This window comes from Anopheles stephensi, chromosome 2 (assembly GCF_013141755.1).
Source record: "Anopheles stephensi strain Indian chromosome 2, UCI_ANSTEP_V1.0, whole genome shotgun sequence".
In the NCBI taxonomy this organism is placed as follows: domain Eukaryota; kingdom Metazoa; phylum Arthropoda; class Insecta; order Diptera; family Culicidae; genus Anopheles; species Anopheles stephensi.
The window spans coordinates 47152566-47178112 of record NC_050202.1 but is presented as its reverse complement, the minus strand read 5'-3'; the positions used below and the strand labels follow the sequence as shown (position 1 = coordinate 47178112).

Here is a 25547-nt window from a genome sequence, read left to right as displayed (position 1 = left end):
GTGGACAATCGCTCGCATCTATTACACGAACGGACGATGAAAGCTCCGGTCTTGTCAGTTATCGGACCGTTTGCATCAGTCGTTTTGGGGTGCATCTGTGCGCCCCCGGTGCAGGCGTGTATTTGTGCCAATCCAATGCCATTGCATTAGGTGCAATGAGTTATGATCTGCGTTACATCTGTGGTGTACCGTAGCGGAAGGAATGGAGAACGCGGTTTATCTGCAGCACAGAACAGTTGAGAAATATGCTGAGATCCTTTTATTAGCACGACGCTTTGTATGGTAGGAAACTGATGGACGGGAAATGAGTGGATAAAGGTACACACGATGCACTTTTCATGGCAATAGTTGGCATTCCATTGTTGTTTTTTTTTTCTGCTGTCTGTGCTTATTCCGGTACAGGTTATGTTACACGTACTCTGGCATCCCTTTCGAAAAGAGAATGCATAACTATTGTATCATGCTATTATAAATCTCCTTTATACAACGGATGAAAACTAAAATTCCCAAATTTGTACCCGTTTAGAAATGCGTCGTGTGGTGCCTGAAACACTGGAAACTAATAGGTTCTTTTAGGGGATCGTTTGAATACTTCCATTGCAGACGGCAACGGATATTATAAAAACCTTCCTGCTGATGGCTCTAATAACCAAACAAGCGACGCACACTTGCATCTTCAGCCCAGGGACAGGGATTAAGCGAGAAGATAAATTTTATTACTTGTCACTTCACTCCATCCAAACATCCATCCATCTGTCCCATGCAACTAACGTAACATTCAAAGCATAGTGATGCCGTCATCATCACTGACCCAGCATCCAAGCATCCAATGCACTGCAGCAGCAGCAGCAGCACCATCAACATCTCAACTAGAACCCCTCGGTTCCGCACCACGCACGACGGCCGCTATCCCTTGTTCCCCCTCGTCATCGTTTGCAACGGACGCTGGGCAAAATGGGCACCACCATCCGCACGATGCAGGTTTTGCGCATTGCCGTTCGTTTTACGATTCGATTACAGCCAGGATCACTGGATGTACCCGGCGCTCAGGTGCTACTTTTTGCTGTGTGCAGCGTTGTTTGCCACGAGTGGAAGGTTTATGCACAGCTTGTGAGGGTTGTTTTATTTTATCTTCTTCCGAGCCGAGCAGCCAGCGCGCGATGTGTGCGGGATGCATTCTTCGGATTCCTTTTTCCACCACTTCCCAATTGGAGTTTAATTAATCTTATTCATCCATTCTGCGCAAGACAACGCCGCGATTAAGAAGAGTGGGGGGGGGGCTTTTTTTATGCAATTATAGCGCGGTTCCACTTAGGGCTGCATTATGGCTGTTTTGCAACCACAGCATTGTTCGTTGAGGATTTGATATATGAAATTTGGCTTTGGCGCAGGAAAGGGCAATTAGACATTGATGAAGTATAGTTCGGATTCGGATGGGGGGCGGTCCGGTGACCGATGCGACAACGGCGCCAGTCTTGACACGGCAGGACCGGGTTTCAAATCCCATCCAAACCGCCTTTACGTAGGGCTGACTACGTTACTACAGGTAAATTTAAGTCACAGTACGCCAGAAATGGCTGGTCAAGACCTCTCCAGGTTGTATAGTGCCAAGGAAGAAGAAGAAGTTCGGATTGAACTATAAAATTTGCATAACGAGCTGATTGTGTGGCGTTGATTACAATTTTTCAATAATAGCTGCTTAATATCGGTTTACAACGATCCTGTCTTGTGAACCACCCGATTGCCCTATCAGCTTTTGGGGTTCCAACTCCACGACTCTATGTTTCCCAAATATCCCTAGGGATACAGCCTCATCCTATCAAACGTATGCAGACGTTTACACAAATTCCTTTCTGATTGGATTGATTAGGGTGAATGAGGGTTAGCAACGGGTACAAACTACCAACAGTGAACCGATGGGTGCGATTTCAAAAGAGAAAACAAAACTATGTTGCCCTAACATCAACAATGTACAGGTGAGGAACGTGGGCTAGAGTGAAGCCTGCCAAGAAAGATGCCTATGCAAATTGTCAGTATGCCGTGGAACGCGACAAACGCGACCGGACTGATGAATGAGCTTTATCACCAAACACTCGCGAGCATTGCTTACAAGTGGTGCCGCGTGAGTTCAGGGCGGTATCGTATTAAAAAAAAGCTCCCTAATAATTATGAATGTTTGCCACCTTGTGCTACCTCCATTGGAGAGCCATTGAGAATTGCCCCCTTAATACTAGGCTAGAACGTGTGGTGTGCGTCTGGTTTGCTAGCGAGCCGGTACTGTTGGGCCTACGCGTAGGTGGACTCGCCTCTAGCGTTGGTATAGTGTTGCTTCCGGGCGCAACAGTTGACGGCTAACGTGACGCCTGCTTGATGACGACGTCCGACCGTGGCATTCATACGCAATGGCGAATGAATGGTCAAACGAGTTATGAATGAAAACGGTGTGGCGTCGTCAGAAGCTTTTTTATGGTATCTTGTAGCACTGCGGTTCAACTAACCGGGCGCACTCGACGACTCGACTACCGTCTAAGCTGGTCGTGAAAAAGCCTCTTTCGCGACTGTAGCCAACCCTGACGCTTGTTGGGTTGTTCGGGTCGACATGATAGTGGTGCTGTTTTTGCATGGCGCGCACGAGTCAACACGGGAGACGTAGTTCCATGTGCGTACTTTTTGGTACCCTTTTTTGCTGCAGTCGTTGATGTGTTTTTAACGCAAGTCACATGTTTTATTACCTTACCACGGAAGAGAAAGTAGTATGTGGGGCAGGCAGGCTGACCGTCAGTGTGTAATGCTGCGATCTTTAACCGTTCTGTGCTGTGGAGAAAGTTTTTAGATATATTGCGGGAATGTCGAATGTGTATTTCTGTTTCTTTTTAAAGCATACAGAATAATGTATTAAAGGCCCAATTTAAGATGGTAAAGGTTTTATCAGGATTTATGGCACTAACTGCAACCTCAAGAGCCCTCGGCCTGCCATTTTTGGCTTTCTGTGACTTCATTTTACCCACAGCAAGGTAGTTAAAGTTCTGCGTACGGGGAGGCGATCTAGATAGGATTTGAATCCCGGTCTAAATGTCTAAACCTCGTAAAATATTTTGGGCAAGATTTATGAGACACGTACTTGTTCATGTGTCTAATGGGTGAGGTTTCAGCTATTCAGAGAATCAAATAAATGTATAAGGATGTTTTACAAATACAACCGAGCACATCCGGGATAAGGGGCCCTAATTGCCTCCCAATTAGAGTGAAGAAGGAATTATCTGTATATTCATTTTTAGCAACACGGCCAGACCGTTCCGTCTTATGCAAATACAAACTCATCACTAATATCACCTATCTTCTCACCTATTTTAGTGTATCGTTATCAGCGGTGAAAGTGGTTCCGGCAAAACCGAAAGCACCAACTTCCTGCTCCACCATTTAACGGCCCTCTCGCAGAAGGGTGCACACGGGTCCGGCGTGGAGCAAACCATACTCAGTGCCGGTCCCGTCCTGGAGGCGTTCGGCAACGCAAAAACGGCACACAACAACAACAGCAGTCGGTTCGGGAAGTTCATCCAGGTGAATTATCGCGAGAATGGCATGGTGCAGGGGGCCGTCGTCCAGAAGTACCTGCTCGAGAAGAGCCGCATTGTGTCGCAGGGCCACTACGAGCGGAACTATCACGTGTTCTACTATCTGCTGTCCGGTGCTACCGATACCGAGCGGGACGCGCTACACCTGCTGCCGGCCGAGAAGTATCACTACCTGAATGCAAAGAATCTCACGCTGGAGAACTGTGACGAGAAGTACGAGTTTTCGCGGCTCAAACAAAGCATGGAGATGGTGGGTTTTTCGGCGGAAAAGCAACGGCGCCTGTTCAACGTACTGTCCGCTGTACTGCTGCTCGGCAATGTAGAGTTCTTCCCGAAAAAGTCCACCTACCACCATGACGAAAGCGTGCAGGTGCGGAATCCGGACGTGGTCGGGCTAATCTCGGAGCTGCTGCGCGTCAAGCAGGAAACGCTGATGTCGGCGCTCACCTCGAAGCGCGTGAAGGCCAGCGGCGAAACGCTGATCATGCAGTACAAGCTGCCGGAAGCGATAGCGGCTCGGGACGCGCTAGCCAAGTGCCTTTACGGGGCGCTGTTCGACTGGATCGTGCTGCAGGTGAACCACGCGCTGCTGAACAAGGACCAGGTCTTGCACACGGGTCACTCGATCGGGGTGCTGGACATATTCGGTTTCGAGGACTTTGGGCCCCAGAATAGCTTCGAGCAGCTGTGCATTAACTATGCGAACGAGCATTTACAGTATTACTTCAATCTGGTAAGCCTCGATTGGGGAATCAGGACCGGAAGAACTGTGCTAATATGCCACATCCTTTTTCACTTCCAGCACGTGTTCAAGTACGAACAGAAAGAATACAAACGCGAGGGAATTAAATGGACTGATATAGAATTTCTAGACAATTACGGTTGCTTGCAGCTGTTTGAATCGAAACCATCCGGTTTGCTGTGTATACTGGACGATCTGTGCAAGTAAGGACGCGGCCTGGCGTACGCTACGGCTCCCCATTCGGAACGCCATTAATGTGGTGCCTCTTCATTTTAGTTTTCCCGGTGCCACAAACGAAACGTTGCTGCAAAAGTTCAACAGTGTTCACAAGGATAATGCATTTTACGAAAAGCCACAGCGCAAAGAGAACGCATTTATCATTAAGCATTACGCGGGCAAGGTGAAATATCAGGTAAGGATCGTTGACCGGGATAAAACACACAACCCAAACTCTAATGCCCCAAACGCTAATTTGATTTTAGGTTGCCGAAATGCGTGAAAAGAATCTCGATCTAATGCGGCAGGACATTGTGAGCGTGCTGAAAAACTCGAGCATGGCGTTCGTGCGCGAGCTGGTCGGGGCGGACCCGGTGGCCGTGTTTCGGTGGGCAATTTTGCGAGCCTTCTTTCGGGGGTACTTTGCATTCCGGTCCGCTGGCATCAAGCATCGCAAGGAACGGGCCGACATGTCGTTCAACAAGCTGGCGACCAAGACGCGATACCGTGCGCCGAACGATAGTATCGTAAGGTAAGAGCTTCCCGGTGCCATCTGGTTTGCCGGTGCAATGCACCAAAACGGCGTAGTAGTGGTGGTGTAGGTGTCACGCGCGCAGGTGTTGTTAAGCAGCGGGCCACGTTCTCGTTCTCGTTGGTTGTTGGGCCTGTACAATTGGTTTTGAGGTGGCGGTGATCGGGCAAATATCGGGCAACCGGTGATAATTTCCGTATTGATCATGATGTGTTCTCTTTTCTTTCTCTCTCTTTCCCTCTCTTCCTTTTCATCCTCGCCCTTTTCCTTTGTGGGGTTTCCCTTTCTCCTTTCCTCGTGTGCTTTTTTTTTTGAACTTGTTTGTTGTTTAACTTTCCTAAAATGACCTCTGCCGTAAATTGCTATGGGTTGTCCTGTGTCATCCGTCCATCAAATCGACTCCCCAAATCCCGTAACCATATTTTCTCTCTCCCTCCCAACTCTGTGCCACTGTTTGGCGCCCCTCACATTCTGTTCTTCTCTCTTCTACGGTGGTGGTGTGTTGACGATTCTTTAGCCATCTCGTGACGGTCTCATCGGTGAACTTAACAATCAATCGAATTGCGTAAGTGCAACTTTACCATCTCTCTCTCTCCAAACCAAATTAGGGTTAATGCCAAAACGTGAAAAAGGGTTTTTAATCTATCTAATCTGTGTTTCCTGTTGCATTTATTCGTTCATCGTGCTAATTTCTGTTTTCTGTTTCGTTCTTGTTACTCGTCCCCGTTCTCCTGTTTCTTCTCGTTAGTATTTAGTGATTGTGTGTGTGTGCTTGGCCTGTTTCGTACTCGTACTTTGCTCATAAATGTTTCCTTTCCATCCGTGCGTCCTTCTGACGCGTATCGTTTTCCATAGTATCCTCCCGGTGGTGATCTCCGTTGTGCCTAATCGTTTCACTTTTATTTTTCACTGTTCAATTTTCTAATCAGATTATCACCATTATATGTTCCTTGTTTATAACTATAACAAACTGCTTAGTCAGCAAGGAGTACAGCCCAGCTAAAACAACATATCCTTACACCAGTGATAACTCTTGTATCTGCCCAACTCTAGTGTTGTCGGATTAATTTGTACGACCCTGAACAGATCCCCTCTTTGTCGCGAAGGATGGAAATGCAATATTGTAATCGAATGTTCCGTGTTCCTCCTCGCAGGAAGCTTTTCTGTTCAAGGCGCCCGGTTCGGGACGGTGGTATGCTGGACCGGTACCGCAACTATTCGACAAAGTCGGTGGCCGCTGGCAAAGGGGGCCCGAGGGAGCGGCGCAAAAATTGACCGTAAGCGTTTCGGACGAAAGTGCCCGCAAAGCAATTTTCTGTCTTCCTTCTTTTTGCTGTGTGGTTTTGGTTTAAACGATTTCTATTTGCCGCGTGGACCATTCTGTGCATGGGTATATGCAAATAGGCCGATGAGTGCCATTTGAGTTGCGGCTCGATGATTAACAGCATATTTGGTAGAGCGATTATCCACTTTTTTGGGTGTGTTTGCATTGTAAATGTGTGTGTGTGTGATTCGCTCTAAATGAAACTAATTGAATATTTACAAATGCAGCGATTGTTGCAAGCATTAGAAGAGCGAACAGAGGGATATTGCAGGCTCCTTTGCGGATGGTAAACGGCTGATTGTACAGATAATCGGCGTCCTCTTGTCAATACTGAATTCCTCTTACTAACTTCGACACTAAACATTTGTCATAACTCATGTACTCAATACTTGCTGCAGACGCTTTGCAGAAGCTCCTAATTGCAAACTACTAACAACCATTGGGACCCTTTCCGAAGGTTCAATGCTTTGTCCGGGGAGAAGCAGTAGTGTTAAGTCTCTTTTTACCCTTATTTTTGCCGAATAATTTTGTAAAGCAAGTTTCACATTTTACGTTTTTATTTTCCTTTCTTGATTTATTTTCATCCCGCCCAACCATCACGATCATGACAAAACATTACGTATGCGCCTTTGTGCCCGTGTCTTCGTGTGCGTGTGTGCGTACCCCCCGTTGCAAACCTCGTTATCGTGTGTGTGCCTTCTCTCACGATTACCATCATCATCATCATCATCGTCGTTTTGCCTGCCATCACGACTGCCCATCTCCGCCGATGCCGCCGTTCGACCACTGTGCATTCCGTGTGCAGCAAACGCATCAGCAATGCCATGAGCGATATCACATCGGGCCATAGTAACAACAACCAGTCCGGCTCATCGCCCGGCAGCAATCTGGCCTACCATCGACAGTCCCTGGGGAATGCTGGTGGTTATGGTGGTTCACCGTCACCCGGCGGAACCCCGGGCGGTGGGACACCGCGCCGGTCCTGGTCTAGCTTTGCGGCGTTTAACAACAAAAATTTCCCAGACGGCAAGCTGAACTACGAGTGCCACCAACAGCAGGATCATACCGCTGCCCAGCACCAATCGAAGCATCAACCATCGGCGTCACTGTCCGCGTCGTTGTCGTCGGTTTATGGGGGCGGTGGCAAATCATCGACCAGCGCGAATTCGTCGGCCGGCGCACAGACGGGGGCCGGAGCAAACACCGGCAAAGGATACGGATTTGGGTCGGCAGCGGCACGGAACCGCTTCGAACGTTCCGGTCAGGATGTGATGGCTCGTGCGTCGCAGATCGTAATGTAAGAGCCGTTTACAACACGCCGCACGGCGCACACTTACACATCCAAAATCGCTCATTTCCTTGCCGTTTCTCCCCCGCGACACGGATACCGGAATCATGCTAAGCGCGGCCCAAAACGCTAGGGAATGTGTTTTCTAAATTGCTAGTCATTTGAAAGATCACGTGTATCACATTGGTTAAGGCCAACCGTTAAGCTTTGTTTTATTGTCCAAATTGATTGATTGAGACCCCCTCCCCCTTATTGTTGCTTTATTCCAAGCTTCTTTGTGACGTTGTTTGATTGGATTGCCATTTGTAGTTTGTTGGATTTTTCTTGTACATGTGCGTGTGCGTGTGTGTGTGCTTGTGTCTGTCTTTTTGTCTCGTAAATTCAAAATTGGTAGATTAAAATTCCAATAATCTTTTTACCTTTTTTTAAACAATTATCGCTCAAATATCATTTAAGAACGATTGAATTTTTTTTTTCGACCATAATACTGCTTGCTACTGTAAACTCTGCTCTCTGAAAGATTGTCTCCACAAATGTAACCGTGTTTCGTGGTTTCCGTATTAATCGTTCTGTTTTCTATGATACAATTTTAACCCATCCCAACGACAGGAAAAACAAATCCTTTCGCCCCCGGGAGCGGCCGAAGAAGGGGCTAAAGAATCTGCAGTCGGTAAAGACGCTCTCGGCCGGCCAAAATCTGTCCAACCAAACCTCAGCCATCAAAACGCGCAAACAGCCGCTCACCGTGACAGCCCAGTTTCAAAACTCACTGATCGCACTGATGGAAACGCTGAATCAGGTAATGGTGGTGGAGGTGGAGCTGATGTAGCAAGTGGCTAATCGGTTTGATATGTTTCTTCTTCTTAGGCGAATCCATTCTTCATTCGATGCATCAAATCGAACCCGAACAAAATACCGAACCAGTTTGACGATGCAACCGTTACGAGACAGGTACGTAAATGCTAAACCATACGCAACAGCCTGTTGAAAGGTCCTGTCGCGAGACATCCGTTGGCCCATCCTTATTGCTGGTGGTGCTTTCGTTTGTAAGGTGTGCAGGTCCTTGAAGCTTTGTCAAAACCGAATCGGTTAATTTAGGCATCAACGTGTGTAGCAGCAGGCTATCGCCAAAATCCGTGTAGAAAAGCGCTTGTACGTGCTGTAAATTTATGCAACTTTTTTTGCCGTACATTCTCACGCCCGTTTCCCATTACAACCTTCAACGGGGCATGTTCTAAGGGTGGCATAATCATTGAGGCATTGCAAAATAATTACTGTTACCGTACACGATCAACAGTTAAGCCAAACCATCTTCCGACCGAATGCTGCATGTGGATTTCGTGTTTTATTCTCACGCTTATCCCACACGTGACACCAGATGGCGATTATCCTTCAAATTTTGCTTGGTGCACGTACTTGGTGTGCGAATACATAAGGATGCATTTTTGGGTGTTGGCATGTGTGAAATTTGCATATTTTAGAGCAAAAGAAAGGAAAAAACAATAAATGCACTAATGGCACAGAAAGAGAGAGGGCATCAGTACACAAGAGACGAAGAATTACTGTGTTCGATCATATTTGCTAATAGCTTAGTTAAGGCTAAAAATTAGTGTTTCTGAATCACAGATTAACTTTTGCTAAGTAAGTTATTATTATTATTATTATTTATTTAAAACTGGTTGCCTCGAGGGCTTTCCAGTAGCGTCAGATACAAGACAATACAAGGGAACGAAATGAAGCAAAAGACATGCTATGGGCAAACAAATCACCTACTGAATTGAAGTCAGATCATGCGCCCATCCAACGGTCATTTTGAGCAAACCGCGAGCGTCGCAATGGGATGAGAAGTGGAGGGCGAACGCGCAAGCGGTAGGATGGGACATAGATGGGAATGGCTGCCAGGAGGGTGGGTGAGTCAATGTTGGCAAAAAATAGCCTGCGCGCCTGACAATGACGGTCTTTTAAGCCAACCAATCCCAGCAACTGACACTGTACCGAGTATGGAGGAGAAGCGCCGCACGGCGATTCTAGAAAACTTCCGTTGTACCCTCTCCAACCTATCCATAGAGGTGACACCTGCTGGGGACCAAACGACGCTGGCGTAGTCCAAGATAGGACGGACCCAGCAGCAATACAACGCCCTCAAGCAGAATGGATCACGGACCTCAGACGCCATTCGGGTGATGAGGCTCAATAATTTATTGGCTCGCTCGAGGACTGAGTTGATATGAGGCTCGAAAGACAGTTTGTCATCGAGCCACACACCAAGGTATATTATTAGTTGTAGTTGTACTTTCGCTCAGAAAGATTTCGAATGATCTGTTATCTGAATGTTATCTGAGCAACAAAACCAATCGTGCTGTTCATCCTTGCTCAGACCTGCAGATTCCTTCGCGTGCAGGCTAATATGCTGGCCTGCACATAGCAATTGCACATACCCTTAGCTGTGTGCGGCGATTTGGTGAGTCAGCTTGGTTGGTTGGTTGTGGAATTCTACCTGCCCTCACACCAACCACCTCTGCAACCGGTCCGGTCCGTCGCACTATGATAGCTACCTTTCAGTACGAACTGTACCTTCCCAGGGTACGAACGTGTTTTGTGGCGAAAGTGTCCAGTGAGAACGTTTGTTAGACATTTGGTGTTGTAACCTCAGGACGAATGTGTTTCATTTGAACGAGTGATATTGAAGCTTCTGAAGGATTGTATCCGCCAGTGTTTGCGCTTTACATAGCACACGTGAACAATAGTTAAAATATGTGATTCAAAGTTTGTTCGTATAAAAAATACGCTGTTCATGGTCGTTCACGTGCCCAAACGATGGTGAACGATGACAATCGCTTTACTACGACTTTATCCGGAGATCGGTGTTAGGCTGGTGTTTCTAGTGGCGCTTTTCTGCATACACTTGATCCTGATCACGCTCCTGATGACGACCGGACTAGTGCTGCGACTGAAAATGACCATTACGGTTGCGGTGGTAAGTGCTCTCGACCCGTTGTATCCCGTTCCGCTGAGACAACGGCGCGACGCCCGTCTGTCCAGACGTGATGGGGTGGGTAGACATGTTTTCGGACTCAAAAAAACCGGAAACACCAGCTTTCATCACGGGGTTTTCGTACCATAAATCCCATTAGTGAGCCGTGGTGAGGCCAGACACGAAAACGGCCAAAAAGGGTAGTAAGGGTGCAACCCGTACTGCTTAAGAGCGCGTTACAGCACGGGTTTCCGGTGCATAAAGGACCACCATCCGTTTTGGGTTGCGCATTGGCTGAACACAAACAGTGTTCTTGTAGATCGTTGTAGCTTCTGCTGGCACGATCGTGTACACGCTGATCTTATCAATGAGAATGAGATACAACTGTCACTTAACTGTCGATGTCTCTGTCTATCATTGTGGGTCTACCCTTGCAGCCCCTACCTTTTTACGACATTTTTACCGAGCAAAGGTATGGACGGAATGGGAAAATGCAATAAACATCTTTATTATCGGTGCCAGAGAGAGATAATTCCTAATAAGAGGGGAAAAATATGAATTTCGCTTAAATTTTTTTGAAATATGAGAAGTTAAAGTTTTTCTCATTTTTAATCTTTATGTTTGTTTCAAGTTTATGTACGGGAAAAACTCCCATTTTTCCGATATAAGTCGTCTATGAATGATCGTCTACATCAAGACTTTAGCCATCAGGCACATTCCTCTGCCATTCGGGAGCTTCCGTTTGCAATAATGATGCTGTCTTATCTTATCGTCTTGTTTTATGGATCCTTTTTTACCATTTCCGGCTCACCATTCCGTCTGCACATCCGTCGGCTTCACGGGTGGGTGGGAAAATCGGCAAAAAACAGCATGAAGGAATGGGCCAACCTGACTCACAATTTTAAATGTCGGAACGTAGAGAAAAAGAATGTGCTGTGACGAGTTCTCCATCGTATGTAAATAGGTATGCCGGTTTTACGAGCTTCCGCTCAGGCAATTAAGACGAGGACGACAGATTTTTAAGGCTATTGAGCAAAAAGTATGTGTTTCTCTTAAGCATATACTGTGAAGGATCGTGTGAATGCGGTTTTAAACATTTATTGCATTGTATTGCACTCACGCAAACTCTTATGGGTTGGTTTTGCTCACAAGAAGCTAGCTAAACCTACAATCAGGGTCACTCAGGGAAATCTGTTGGCTGCTATACATTACTACACCTTGCATGCAGTGTATATGCGAACTCTATGCTTAATGAATATCTGTAAAAAAATGCAAATTGCATGAATTAACCTCCCCTTTACCCATTGTCTTCTTCCCAACCACCAGCTCCGCTATACGGGCATGCTAGAAACGGTCCGAATACGACGCGCCGGCTACAACGTACGCTTGACGTACGAAGAATTCATCCAGCTGTACCGCATCCTGCTACCGAAAGGGTTGGTCAGCTCGCAGAAAGATGTGCGCGACTTTATGAGCACGATGGATTTGAACAAGCAGCACTACCAGCTCGGCCTCACGAAAATCTATATGCGCGAGTCGCAGAAGATGCGGCTAGACATCTCCCTGCACACCAAAATCATCGACAGCATCATCTGCATTCAGCGCTGGTTCCGGGCGATTCTGCAGCGCAAAAAGTATTGCCAGTACCGTACCGCGGCCTGCACCATTCAATCGTACTGGCGCGACTATCTGCGCGAAAAGCAGGAGAAGTTTACGCGCAAAATACGCAACCATGCTGCCACGGTCATACAGGCGACGTGGCGTGGCTATACCGTGCGCAAGTGGTACGGCAAGCTGAAGACGGGTGTGCTGATCATACAGGCGCGCATCCGTGGCAATCAGGCGCGGTCGCGGTTCAAGGAGCTGGTGAGCAAAAAGCTTCAGCGCGACCGGGCCAAGCTGCGGTCCACGCAGAGCTTGCCGGTCGAACAGCCGATGGCAGCGGGTGGTGGTGGTGGTGGTGGTGGCTCAACGTATCCGGAGGTGGTGCATGCGATCGAACATCGGAAGAAGCCCATACCGGCGGTGGGCCGTAGCTTCGAGACGGCCATCGACATTGTGAACAAAAACCGGGCACTCTTCGCCGACGACAGCATGTCCGCCGACTTTATCGATGACGATGAGGACGAGGAGGAGGAAGAGGAGGAGGAGGAGGAGGAGGAGGAGCTGATCACGGGCAGCAGCAGTCGGCAAGCGACGGTCGCTACGGCCACCGGGGAGGAGGAGGAGGACGAAGACGAGGACGATGAGGAAGGTTACGAGGATCTTGGTTTGGTGGACGATCCGCACTACATGGCCAACAACCGATCGGCACTGTTGTTGCAGCCGGCGAAACCTGCACCGTCCCAGTCGACGACGGTGAACAGCGCACTATTAGATAGGAATGAAAAGTACATCAAAAGTCTGGTCATATCGGGCGGCGGTGGCGGCACAGCAGCACCCTCCTCCGGTAGCAGTCCGTATCAAAAAGCACCCCTGCAGCGTCAGGAAGACGTGCTGGATCGGCCACAGCAGCGGGTGTACGACATCGAGCGGGCAAGCAAGAGCACGTTCGACGATACCGAGCTGGCCAAATATCGGTACGAGCGCGGCGGAAGCGCGTTGAGCAGCAGCAGCACGGTCAAGCTGCCGGTGCGACGCGTCGATTCGGGCCCATCGTCGGTGGCCGGCGGATCGACCACCATCGGTCGACCGGGCGTGCAGCGGTTTCGGTACGGTGATACGTCGTCGTACGGTGGCAGCAGTGGCATGATTCGAAATCAGAACCACAGCAATAATAGTTATAGTAATAGTAATGTTGAAGTCGTGTTTGTAAATACCGGACTAGATAGTGGTGGTGGTGGTGGGGCCGGTTCGCTCTCGTCATCGTCACCGGCGGCAAGGAATCTCAATCGAAACAGCATCAGCAGTGGTTCGCTTACTCAATCGTCGCTGTCGGCCAGCATGCGGCGGGACTCGTTGCCCGTAAGCAGCCACCTCGGCAGCACACGCACACAGGGAGACGAAATCAACTCCAACTATCACATGCACCAGCAGCACCAACCGCAGTCGTCGCTGTCGCCATCCTCACCCGTTGTCACGCACCACCATCCGCAGCAGCAGCAAAGCCAATCGGCGTCATCCTCCTCCTCGATGACGCATCCGCCTCACCCGCTACCGTTGGCGGCAAGCTCGGGCCACATCGGAAACTATCAGAACTTACAGTTCCCTCCTACGTCCAACTACCACCAGCAGCAGCAGCAGCATCATCAGCATCACCACCATCACCAGCAGTCGGTGTACAACAACAATGCGACACCGCAGCCGGTAAAACTGTCCACCTCGACGCCTTACAGTGCCGCCGGCGGTGGCAATGGTTCCTATGCCGGATCGTCGGTCGCTGCATCTGCCGCCGCAGGCAGCCACCAGCGTGCATCGGCAGCGTATCCGGATGATTTCGCACAAAACTATTACACGACAACGGCACCCACCGCGACACCGAAGGGCAAGGCGGCCGCCCTGCTCGGGACGGCCAAATCGGAGGACAGTGCGGTATCGAATGCGGGGACCGCCAAGTATGCGATGGGCGGTGGCACCTCCACGCTCGCCAAAGCGGACAGCAGCGATATGGTGCTGTCGGCAGGCGGTAGCAAATCAGCCAACGCGGCCAGCCGGCGCATGAAGCCGACGAATCTCAGCGAGGAGCAGCAGCAGCAGCAGCAGCAGTTGGCCGGTTCCAGTTCCGCCGTCAGCTATCACCCCGGGACGGGTCTAACGCGACGCGGTCCGGTCGGTTCGAGCAGTCCCAGTGCCAGCGGCAACACTAGCAGTACCGGGGTCGGTGGCGTGGATACGCTCAAGCGCCGCAACTCGGACCCGACCAACAAGATCCCGCTGCTGGAGGTGAACCGTGGCAACGATATGTACCAGTCGAGCACGCGCATCAACATCGCCGGCCACCAGTTTCGGAAGGTGCAGCGCATCAACAAGGCGGAACGGTGCGCCTGCTGTCAGGAGATCGATTCGTTCGTGAACGAAGGCTACCGGTGCCTGGACTGCAAGGTGCTGGTCCACACCAAATGCATCCAGAACGGGGGCATCAAGTCGCTGCAGTGTGCGGCAGCGAAGCGGTCGAAGCGGATTCGCACGGGTGGTGGCGGCGGCGGCGCCGGCGGACTCGGTGGTTCCGCCAAGCACGACAAGCACCATCCGATCGCGGGCGGCAGCGGGCAGAAAATTTCGTCCACGCGCGAGTACACCGATTCGACCGATAAGATTATAAGCGATGCCAAAGAGCTGCAGCTGATGCAGGACTTCATCACGCAGAAGATCTGCAAGATGGAGAACGACTGCGAGAAACCGTCGGAGGTGGACCGGGTGTTCAAGCAGGCGCTGCGCGAGTTTAAGGACAATCTGGTGGCCCAGTACAGTGTGGCGCACCGGCAGAACTCGGACGTGCTGAACATCAAGTATCGCGACCTGATTGCCAACTTTGAGCAGGTGATCGAAACGACGTCCGGGCGCAAGAACGACTTCCCGCTGACGATGGGCGTGAACGCGTTTCGGGGCTTTATGAACGAGTTTATGAACTCGCGCGAAACGGAAAAACCGAAAACGAAGCGAAAGAAGGACAAGAAGCGAAAGCACGACGATCACACCACGTTCAACGGTGAGTGGTTTGGTTGATGCAAGTGCTACTGTGGCTCGCTCGCTGTTGCTCATTGTTGCCGCTGTTTCTCTCCTTCTTTCCACAGGACATACATTCCAGCTAACGATACTCAACATTGCGACCGCGTGTGAAATATGCCAACAGTTTCTCCTGTGGCCGATTGAGCGTGGACTGGTAAGACTGGAGCGAGGGATAGAGTTTAAGCTTCCATTTGAGTTAGGATTCCCACTCGACTCTACCCTGCGATGAGTCGGGTTTGAAATCCGATGTCGTTAACATAGGCGAACGCCACTAACCACTTTCTTTCTGAACTGCCCGTCCCCCATTGCAGGTGTGCCAAAACTGTAAACTAACCTGCCACAAAAAGTGCTACCAGAAGTCAGCATCGTGCAACAAAATCTCCAACGCCGATCCGAACTCGCTGCTGGGCGCCGGCGGAAGCGGTTCGGCCGTTGTTGCCGGTGGGTGCGGACCGGACGGTCAACCACTGTACGGCGGTGGCATTCCGACGAAGCTGTTCGGCGTCCCGCTGACCGCGCTCTGCGGCAGCAACAGCGATGGCGTCAAAATACCGGCCCAAATTACCAAGCTGATCATGATGATCGAAATGCACGGCCTCTACTCGGAGGGCATCTATCGGAAGAGTGGCGTCAGTTCGAAAATTAAGGACCTGAAGGCGAAGATGGATCGGGCGGTGACGAGTGCGGACGGGGGCGGTGGCGAGATGGACTTTGAATCGTACAACGTGCACGTGCTGACGAACGTGCTGAAATCGTTCCTGCGCGAAATGCCCGAACCGCTGCTGACGTTCGACCGGTACGATGACTTTTTGCGTGCGGCCGATCTGTCGGATGGCAGCGACCGGGTGCAGACGCTCCTGTCGCTGGTGAAAAAGATCCCACCGGCCCATCACTGTCTGTTCGAGCGGTTGATCTTTCACCTGGCGCTGGTGGCGAAGCTCGAGCAGTACAACCGCATGTCGGCCAGCTCGCTCGCGATCGTGTTTGCGCCGTGCGTGCTGCGGACCAACCGGTACGTACCGGCCCAGGACAGCCTGAACGATATCGGCCGGCAGACGAAGTGCATGGAAACGCTCATCACGCAAAAGATGCTGAACGTGAAGAGCACGCTGGCGGACATCGATACGCTCGATACGGCGGCGCACACGGCCACGGCGCGGCTTAGCACGTTGCGCAGCAGCAAGGTGTTTACGCAGGAGGAGATGGCCAATGCGCGGGGGAGTGGTGCGAGCGGGTTGGCGACCGGCGGGCTGCTCGAAACCGAAACGGAGGAAATGCTGCTCGAGGGCCATATACAGGAGATCCGGAAGGAGAAAGCATTGCTCACGTCGACGCTGCCGAGCTTGGCGCGGGCCAGCTCGGACGATGATCTGCTGTCGACCGATCTGGACGGCGAGGGTGGCAGTTTGGACGATTTAAGCAACAGCAAGGAGAAAGACCTCGATGTTAGCAGTGGTGGTGGTGGTGGTGGTGGGAGCGGCGGAGGAGGAGGACCGGGAGGAGGCGGCGGCAACATGATCAGTGACAGTGGCATCTCGATCCGCTACCAGGCACCCTCCGATCACGGCGGTAGTAGTAATGTTAGTCTTAATAATGACGTCCCGATGGCTGTGAGTTATTCGTTACGTGATCAGAGTGGAGCGGGTGGTTCGGGGGGTGGTGGTGGTGGTGGTGCAGGAATGGAGTACTTTCACAAGATGGGTTCGTCGTCCGGTGCGAGTTCGGCGTCGGCGGCAGCAGCATCCGGTGTGAAAACGAAATCCCTCTCGCACCAAACACTGCTCGAGCGGGAAGCGTTCCTTCGCGGCAGTGGTTCGGCCACATCCGCCTCCTCACCCCAGTCCCCAACGGCGGCCACATGCGCGACCGCCTCCTCCACACCATCGTCATCGGCCTCGGCCCCATCGATGATAAAGTCGCAGCAAAACGGCAACGGCACAGCCGGTGTCGGAGAGCGAGCGGCAGGATCGGGCAGCGGCAGCGGCTCGGGGCCGGGTGGTGTGGCACCAACAGCAAACAGTGGCGCAAAGCGAGCGGACATCAACCTAAGCCACTCGATGATAACGCTCTCGACGACGTCCAACAGTCTCGGTGGCAGTACGACCAGCAGCAGCAGCAGCAGCGGCGTCGGTGGCAGCTCCGGTGGCAGTACCGGCAGTGGGAGCGATTTGCAGCGCCAAAAGCCAATCATCATCCGGAGCGTATCGGGTGGGTACGAGGTGGGACACCATCATCACCACCATCCCGTCGGTGCGTCGTCGGGCGGTGGTGGTGGACCATCCGCGAACCACCGGATACTGATACAGGGTTCACCGATCACGGCCGGTGCCACCATCACGACTACCACCTCGCCGTCCGGCGCCACTTCCTCCTCCACGTCCGCATCCAGCTCTTCCATCAACTCGGCGAATCTGCACGCGAAAGACAATAATGGGATGGGAAAGGAGGGTATGTCGACGGGCAGCGCCAAGCTGGTTTCGCGACGGATGTCCGCCGGCGGCACCAACAAACGATCTGGCGGCGGTGGAGGGCCGGGTGGTGCGGGCAGCAGCAGCAGTGGAGCTGGCGGACCGGGACCACCTGCCGGTGACGATGAACCGATTATGGTTTGAAATGTACCGGTGACAGATGGGGCGGACCGTCGCGCCAGCACACACACACACAGACACAGGTCACGCTTCTTAAGCTTAAGTTACGCGGTAATGCCTCCTGTCCTGTTTCGGTTTCGTGTGTGCGTCGTGAGTGTTTGTTTGTTTGTTGGCGAATTCAGCCTGGATCGCAAGAGATCCTCCCGACCCCGCTGGTCTGCTTATTAAGTCAACCGTGCTCAGCAGATCAGATCAGCAGCAGCGGCACAGTTAGTCACAGAGAGGACGCATCGAACGCATTGGCAAAAGAGAGAGAGAGAGAGCTCGGGGCGCGCGCGTTTTACATTAATTAATTTATAACGATCGATCATATTATTATTATTAAACAGAGCAGATAGTAGCAGCAATAGTAGTAGTAGTAGAACGCTAGGCCCGCCGCCACCAACTGACAAAACGCGCGAATGCGTTATGGGACGGGATGCGCGTGAGAATAATTGAAAATACTCCAAACAGCATATGCGCAAACGCGAATCATGAGCCTGTGTTTGCATTTGAATCGCTTCTCTATTCGACGTCCACACACAAAAACCCTCCACTGTTCTCCGGCGAAGAAGAAGTGTGTTGTATAGTAAAGGAAAGGAGCAGGAAAAGAGAGACGGCTTTCTACTAAAGAGCTGAGGAGTAAACGGAATAAGACACGAATCGAATTGAACAGGAATCCGCAGAACAACACTACTTTGGATATGACTAATCCAATCGAACTAGAGAGATAGAAAGAGAGAGAGAGAGAGATGATTTATGTGTAACAGAGAGAGAAGACGCTAGGCCGACTGTGTGCGAGTGTAAGTGGTTACATTCTACTAGCACACCACCAATCCACGCGATCGTGCATGTGTGTGTGTGGGATAAAATCTCATGGCACATGGGCAGAGGCCAAACGTCGTTTATTGACGATGGAGTGACGGTTTGAGAGAGATAGAGAGAGAGAAAGCAACCCAAAAGCATGTGCTTGCCGCGTGATCAAAACAAGCGTCCATTTGTTTAACACAATGTGCGGCTCGACAGATTGTTTCAAACAGTTGGACACTTGGTTTTTTTGCGATGGAAAGCGCCGTGCGAAAAAGGACGTTCCCTTGTTATTATACAACGAGGGGAGGTCATGTGAGTACGACGGCATTGTGTTTGGCCATCTTGTGTGAATAACGTTAATTTATCAGCTTTTCCCCCTTTGTACTCAACACACACACACACACACCTAGACAACCTCCTCCTTTTGGTTGGTTTTCTGATACAAAAATCAGAGCAGATCGAGCAGATAAATGAGAACGACTACTACTGATACTGATGAACTCTTCAGACAGAGCAATAATAACTTATACATATATAAACAAGCATGTAAACTTATCATTATAAATATGTACATTTAATGTCTTCCTGTTCTTCGTTTAAGCCCCCCCCCCCCGCCCCCCTCTGTTCAGTCCGATTATTCCATGCTCCCTATCCCACTTCCCCCACCTCCTCGAACCTCCTCGATACAGCGCTTCCGATTCCGATTCCCGCGACGAGCCGGACACGGACTACTAATAGTATAGGAGAAAGCTAGCAACGGAACGAAACGAACGAATCTGTGAATAATATTATTGTGTGTGTTAACTGCTGGAGGAAAATGCCTTTATTCATATACATTAACATTATTAAGTTTTTCCTGCTGAATCTCTTCGTTCCCATCTAAATTGCCTTAGCATGCCGGTAAACATGTCCTCAACACACACTGATGCGCTGGATGTAACACAACACAACTAACCTGTGCAACGGTAAAAATCCGCGAGAAGCATTCGAAGGTCTTCTCACAGGCGGCAGGCGTGTGTTGCAAAATAATGTGGGGAAAAAAGAAGAAGAAGAGCAGCACACTTTATAAGTACATAAAATAGCAACATGAAGGTAACAACGATGAATGTGCGAACGGAGTGTGTGTGTGTTGCCGTGTTATAGATATGTGTATGTGGAACACCGGGATAGGTAAACGGATGCAAAACACGCGGTTCCCGGTAGACCTGGAATAAGAAAACAAGAAAATTAAAATTATACGTTTGTTTTGTCTTTCTTTGCCCTAGGTTATAGTTTAGTAAGTATTACCTTTTTTGTTGTTGAGAACCTATTATTAATTGTGTTTCGTTTTGTTCGTTTCGTTCGTCTGTTTGTCTGTGTGCTTTCGTTCTTTCTATTCTGATTAGATGGTTTTGTTTTTCATTTTCCTGATTTTGTTTGTGTCTCCTCAGGCAAGTACATTACATTTACTCATATTTGTTTATTACTTATTAATTTACTTCTTATTATTTACTTACTTTATTTATTATTACAAGAAAAGTCCCACAAAAAGTACGGGGCGCAAGTGTACGCAAGTTGTGTGGAAGATCACGGTGAAATTTGGGCATGAGTATGTAGGACATAAGAGGGTAAAAGACTCGAGAAGCACCCTCCCCCCTAGAATCTTTTATGTGCAGCACTGTGGCCTGTCATTTTTATTGCACAGTGGGATTTTTGTATGGTCATAACTCGTTTGTAAAAACATTGTGCATTGTTCCTTAATACTGTTACTAGACAGCGAGTTGAGCATGGTACTATACAGTGTAATAAGTGATTTGAAATGTTTTTATTCTTATTTTTCCTCCTTTACTGAATATCTATGCCCGTTAACAAGTATCTATCGAACCAATGTTCCGTTACAGTCCGGGAACACCGTGTATGTTGTAAGCCTGATTGGTCACTCCTAGCGTGACCAAAAATTATTACGTAGCTCCTGTAAGCCAAACATTCGACTTTATTCAACCATTTTTGACCACACTGAAAGCACACTGTGAAGCTTTCGCAACGTTTACTGGGGATTGCATACATTTAGGCGGAAATCCTATAGTGCCTAAAAAATTTTGTCAGGGGGGAGCCTTCCCGAGTCTTTTACAATTTTTAGTACTTCTAAAATGAAGTTATGCAGATAACTTAATGAAACAATATTTAGTTTTTAATAGTTTGAGCTCAACATTTTTAGAAAGTTTTATAAAAACTATTACTACATTTTGCAATGCCAAATGCGAGTGATTAATACTTTATATGTGAAACCTAACTGTGTGTTTAGATTCATATTTTTGTCCTAAGTCGCTATGTTCTCATTCCACTGTGCATTACCTCGAAAGCTTGCGTACGAGTGTGTTTCATGCAACTATTGGGTCTTTTTTACTACTTTTTACCACTACAACTTATTTATTTATTTAGTTTTATTTTCCTTTATATTTTTAAGGACTTCTCCAGAACGAAGAGACCGAAATTAGTGGTTGTGTGAACGCGAAAAGAAAAGCGGAAATCAATTTTCATTTCTGTTGTCCTTTCCCGCCGATTGTTTTTCTTCTCTGGATGGTAGGATATGCGACCGATAAGCACTCCGAATATCGCTTAAGATCACCAGAACCGGACCAGAAAGACAGATCATGTCCCAGAACCGCAGGAGCAGCGTGTGTCTGTGTGTGCGCGTGTGTTATTGGCAGACGAGACGTAGCAGTGGCCTCAAAAAGCACAACAAATCCAGTTAAATCATTCCACTCAGAAAGATACAAAGGAAGAGAAAGAGAGAAAGAGAGTGGAGAAAAACAAAAACAAAACAAACAAAGGTTCCAAATGTCTAACAAAGTCGAAACACAACAAACAAACAAAAACGGGAGAAGAATTGTAATTAGGTGTAAGGTAAGCACCTGTGTATATCTGATAGCAAAATATTAAACCTATTTGTAATGGATTATAAATCAAAGCAAACAGAGTAAGGGTTGCTTGCTAAAGAAAAAACAGAGAAAAATGGACAAAAAACGAAAAGAAGAAGGCAAAAGAGAAGACAACCGACAGGAAAACACTCAGAGAGATGGATTAAGAGAGAGAGAGAGAGAGCGCAACATAGGCGTATATTTATATCTTTGTACTACAAACCGAAAACCGAATGTCGTGTTCGAAGAGCAAGAAGCACACAAGAAAAAGCAGCAAATAACTTGTTGAGAGAGAGAGAGAGAGAGAGAACGAGAGAGATGGATAGGTGCCTAATTGTAAAAGTTGTTCACATTGTTAAACATGCTTTTGTTGTTGTTATTTGCGTTGTAACTTATAGTAATGATTTACTAGATTTTTGTAATGTTGGAGCTATTTTATTTTTAGTTAAGTAAAATAGTGGAGAAAGATGGGGAAATTTATAGAACGAATGTTAAAATAATTAAATCGCTAGGACAAACGATAGGAAAGATAGAAGAAGGAAGGGAATTATAATCAAATCAAAACATAACAAAAATCCAGCAAAGGCAATAAGTTTGTTTTAATCAAAAGAAATAGAGAATGAAGGTATGATGAACAGATGGACACGAAAACAAATCAAAACGGTAGAAACGATGGAACCGAAAATCTCAAAAACAAAACTGAAGGAATCGACATTACAGAGTTTTTCAGTTGATATTCAGTAAAAGCCTCGTTACAAAAAAAGGCTCCTTGGATGAAATTTTAAACAAAGCTAGTTGACATGGGAACGGCTTCGGATGACAGGGGAATCAAGTTACCTTTTATTATAAAATTATTGTGAGTATATTGAGCACGGCCTGTTAGCGCTCGGACAAGTAGGTCACCTACAGGTATAAACACGGGCTGTGAGACACCTGTCATCCGAAGCCATCTCTATTGTCATTGGCCTTTGTTTACCATTTCATCTAAGGAGCCTACAAGAAAGATCGATGCTTTTACATTATCAACTAAAAACCCCCTGTAAGTAAATACAGTAAATAGCCAAAACCTGACACCGATTTCGTTAACAAAACAAAAGAAAAAGAAGAAAAGGAAGAGAAGAGACGTCACCAATTTCCAATACCTCAACGGTTGTTAGTGTGTTGTTTTTAGAGCTGGTTGTTTATTTAAAAAAAAGTACATGTTTTAATTCTCTTAAAAATGAAGAAAAGCAAGACGGTTAGTAAAAGTAAAAAGCAAGTTCTATAGTACCGTTGCACAAATGTGTTGTTAGATTTGTTAATCCATTTTAAAGGTTTCGATTTTTTGTTAAGAGTAGGATAGTTAATTTAATTTGTTTGTAGATTAGTTAGAACACACACACACACACACACACCTTTATATGATCCACCGAAAACCGAGAGAGGCAACTTTAGGGATTATGATACAAAACAAAAAACAGAAACAAGCAAAGCGAAAAACAAACGTTGTAGAGTAATTGTGCATATATATACATAGAGTAGATTAAAAATCTAGCAACAAGGTGGAAAAGAAAAGAAAAAAAGACGAGGAAACTAAAACAGAAAAGATCTAACTAAGTAAAAACAGAAAGTTCGATCAGAAACAATATTGCAGGGAACGCGCAACAAGCCACACTGTGTACTAGGAAAAGGTAAAAAAAAGGTAGCAATGATGCAGAAAGCGCTAGGAAAATAACACCCCCAAAAGCTTATGATAAAAAAGAACGAACAAACAAACAACACACAATCAAAGTGACTAAATGCAACACAGAAAAAGAAGTAAACAATTGCAACAAACAAAGTAAACAATGTAAAATAGAACAATATAAAGCCAAGGGCAATCAGAAGTGTGTGTGTGCGGGTGTGCGTGTGAAGCATTGTTCACACAACCAAAACCAAAAACATGTCCATGACAAGGAAAGAAAGACAAAGCGGAACAAAGAAAACAGAAAAAAGTAGAAAACAGATAAAATCCAACGATAAAGGAAGAAGAAGAGGGAAGAAGTGTAAAGAAGAAGAAGAAGAAAAGAAAAACAAAGTTAGCAAAAGGTAACAGGATAACAGAAAAAGTGAACATAGAAAAACCGGTGGAAACTCTATCTAATCCATTACTTATATATATAAATGTTCAAACCAGCAAAAAAAAAAAACACAAGAAAGAGAAACAAAAAGGAAGAACTGTTTGTGAAACTTATAGCCAAATTGAGAGAGAAAAGAAAACAAAAAAAAATTGTTTAAAAAATGATGAAAAAAGGAAAAGTAAACGAAGAAAGCAGAAAGAAATATTTCTAACATTATTTAATCACAGCAGGAAGCAAAACAGGCGAAAGCGAACTGTTTAAAATAAGTGAGAAGTTTGAAGAAAGAAAAAAACTTATATATGTAGAAATATTGTAAAGAAAAGAAAAACCAGAGACAGACACACACATACCTACACAACATGAAATGTATTTCTAGTAAATAATAAACAAATAAACAGAAATGATCGATATGATTCAAAACAAATTACGGTAAACATCTTACAGAGAAAGACAGAGAGAGAGAGAGAGGGAGAGAGAAGGAGGGAGAACAAGGATGCACTCTCAGAGCAGCAGGACAAGATAAATCTATTTAATATTATATATATATACACACACACAGAACACATACATTCATATATATATACACGTATATAAACCTATACCACCGAAGGTGGTGTAAACCGATCGAACAAAATAATAAAGAAATAAAACCAAAAACTTTAAAAAACCTTTTCTGTTTCCTGTTTTTACTTGCGCCTTTATGTGTAGGAAAACCGTCCGAAGTAATGAGATAAATTTGGTTGTTTTGTTCATGGTTGATTTCACTTTCGCCACCTTTCCGATGATGACACGAAAAGAGAGAACAAAATTTGAGATTCCACTTTTATTTTTCAATTTCAAGTTTTATTTCGTCCGTTTGTTTGCGACAAAAAATTCGTTCCGAGTAACAGGAGTCCATACCAGGCGAAGAGGTAGCAACAAAGGCCGACTTTCGATGCGTTCGATCGCCGAGCCAAATTGAAAGAAAAATTTGAACCAAAGTAACAGGAGAGCATGACTGGTAGCTGGTAGCAGGTAGCATTCAGTTCCCGCAGCAAAACTGAAAGTTGCGAACGAAATTGACACCAAAGTAACAGGAGAGCATAGCTGGTAGCAGGTAGCGCCGGTCCGTTTCGGTGCGTTCGATCGCCGACCAAAGCGAAAGAAAATTTTGAATCAAAGTAACAGGAGAGCATGACTGGTAGGAGGTAGCAACAGCACCAAATTCGATCCGATTTTCAAAACCAGCTTGGTTGAAGCGCGTTCAATCGACCGGAAGTTTTCAACGAGCGGACAAATTATTAGGTGACGAACTTGAGCGTTTTCGTTTTCGTTTTTTTTTTTGGTAAAATTTATTTAAAAAAAAAATTTTCGACGGAGACTTGAACGGGCGAAGCTGGCAAAGGCGACGAACCTCAAGGATTACACTGCAGGGTTACTAGGAGGGGTTTTTAATGGAAAACTAATTAAAAAGGAAACCCTTTTTGCGGAGACTTCAACGGGTGCAGCTGGCAACAGGCGAGGAACCTTAAGGGTTACATTGCAGGGTTACTAAGCGGGGTTTTTATTTGCAAAATTTATATAAAAAAAAGTGTATAGAGAGACTGGCAACAGGCGACGAACTTCAAAGGCTATTGCAGGGTTATTAAAACAGATGTTTATGTGGTAAAATTAATTAAAAAAACATTTTTGCGAGACTTCAATGAGCGCAGTTTGCAACAGGCGACGAACCTCAAGGATTACACTGCAGGGTTACTAGGAGGGGTTTTTAATGGTAAAAATAATTTAAAAAAAATCATTTTTGCGGAGACTT

At 47.3% G+C, this 25547-nt stretch overlaps 1 protein-coding gene across 9 annotated transcripts in view; it reads left to right on the top strand.

The window, feature by feature from the left end:
* LOC118506998 (unconventional myosin-IXa-like) overlaps window positions 1-24218 on the top strand; it is a 63121-nt gene extending 38903 nt beyond the window's left edge. For 6 of the 9 annotated variants that reach the window (XM_036044885.1, XM_036044890.1, XM_036044887.1 and 3 more), the window contains 11 exons: window positions 3355-4308; window positions 4378-4520; window positions 4594-4729; window positions 4800-5065; window positions 5583-5630; window positions 7195-7686; window positions 8287-8476; window positions 8545-8628; window positions 11978-15299; window positions 15385-15473; window positions 15631-24218. In XM_036044885.1, coding sequence (XP_035900778.1) covers window positions 3355-4308; window positions 4378-4520; window positions 4594-4729; window positions 4800-5065; window positions 5583-5630; window positions 7195-7686; window positions 8287-8476; window positions 8545-8628; window positions 11978-15299; window positions 15385-15473; window positions 15631-17931 — 8025 coding nt within the window. In that variant the 3' untranslated portion in view covers window positions 17932-24218. The remainder of the gene's footprint in view (window positions 1-3354; window positions 4309-4377; window positions 4521-4593; window positions 4730-4799; window positions 5066-5582; window positions 5631-7194; window positions 7687-8286; window positions 8477-8544; window positions 8629-11977; window positions 15300-15384; window positions 15474-15630) is intronic. The other 3 variants (XM_036044884.1, XM_036044891.1, XM_036044892.1) reach the window with 3 other exon arrangements.
* Window positions 24219-25547: the final 1329 nt, after the last annotated feature.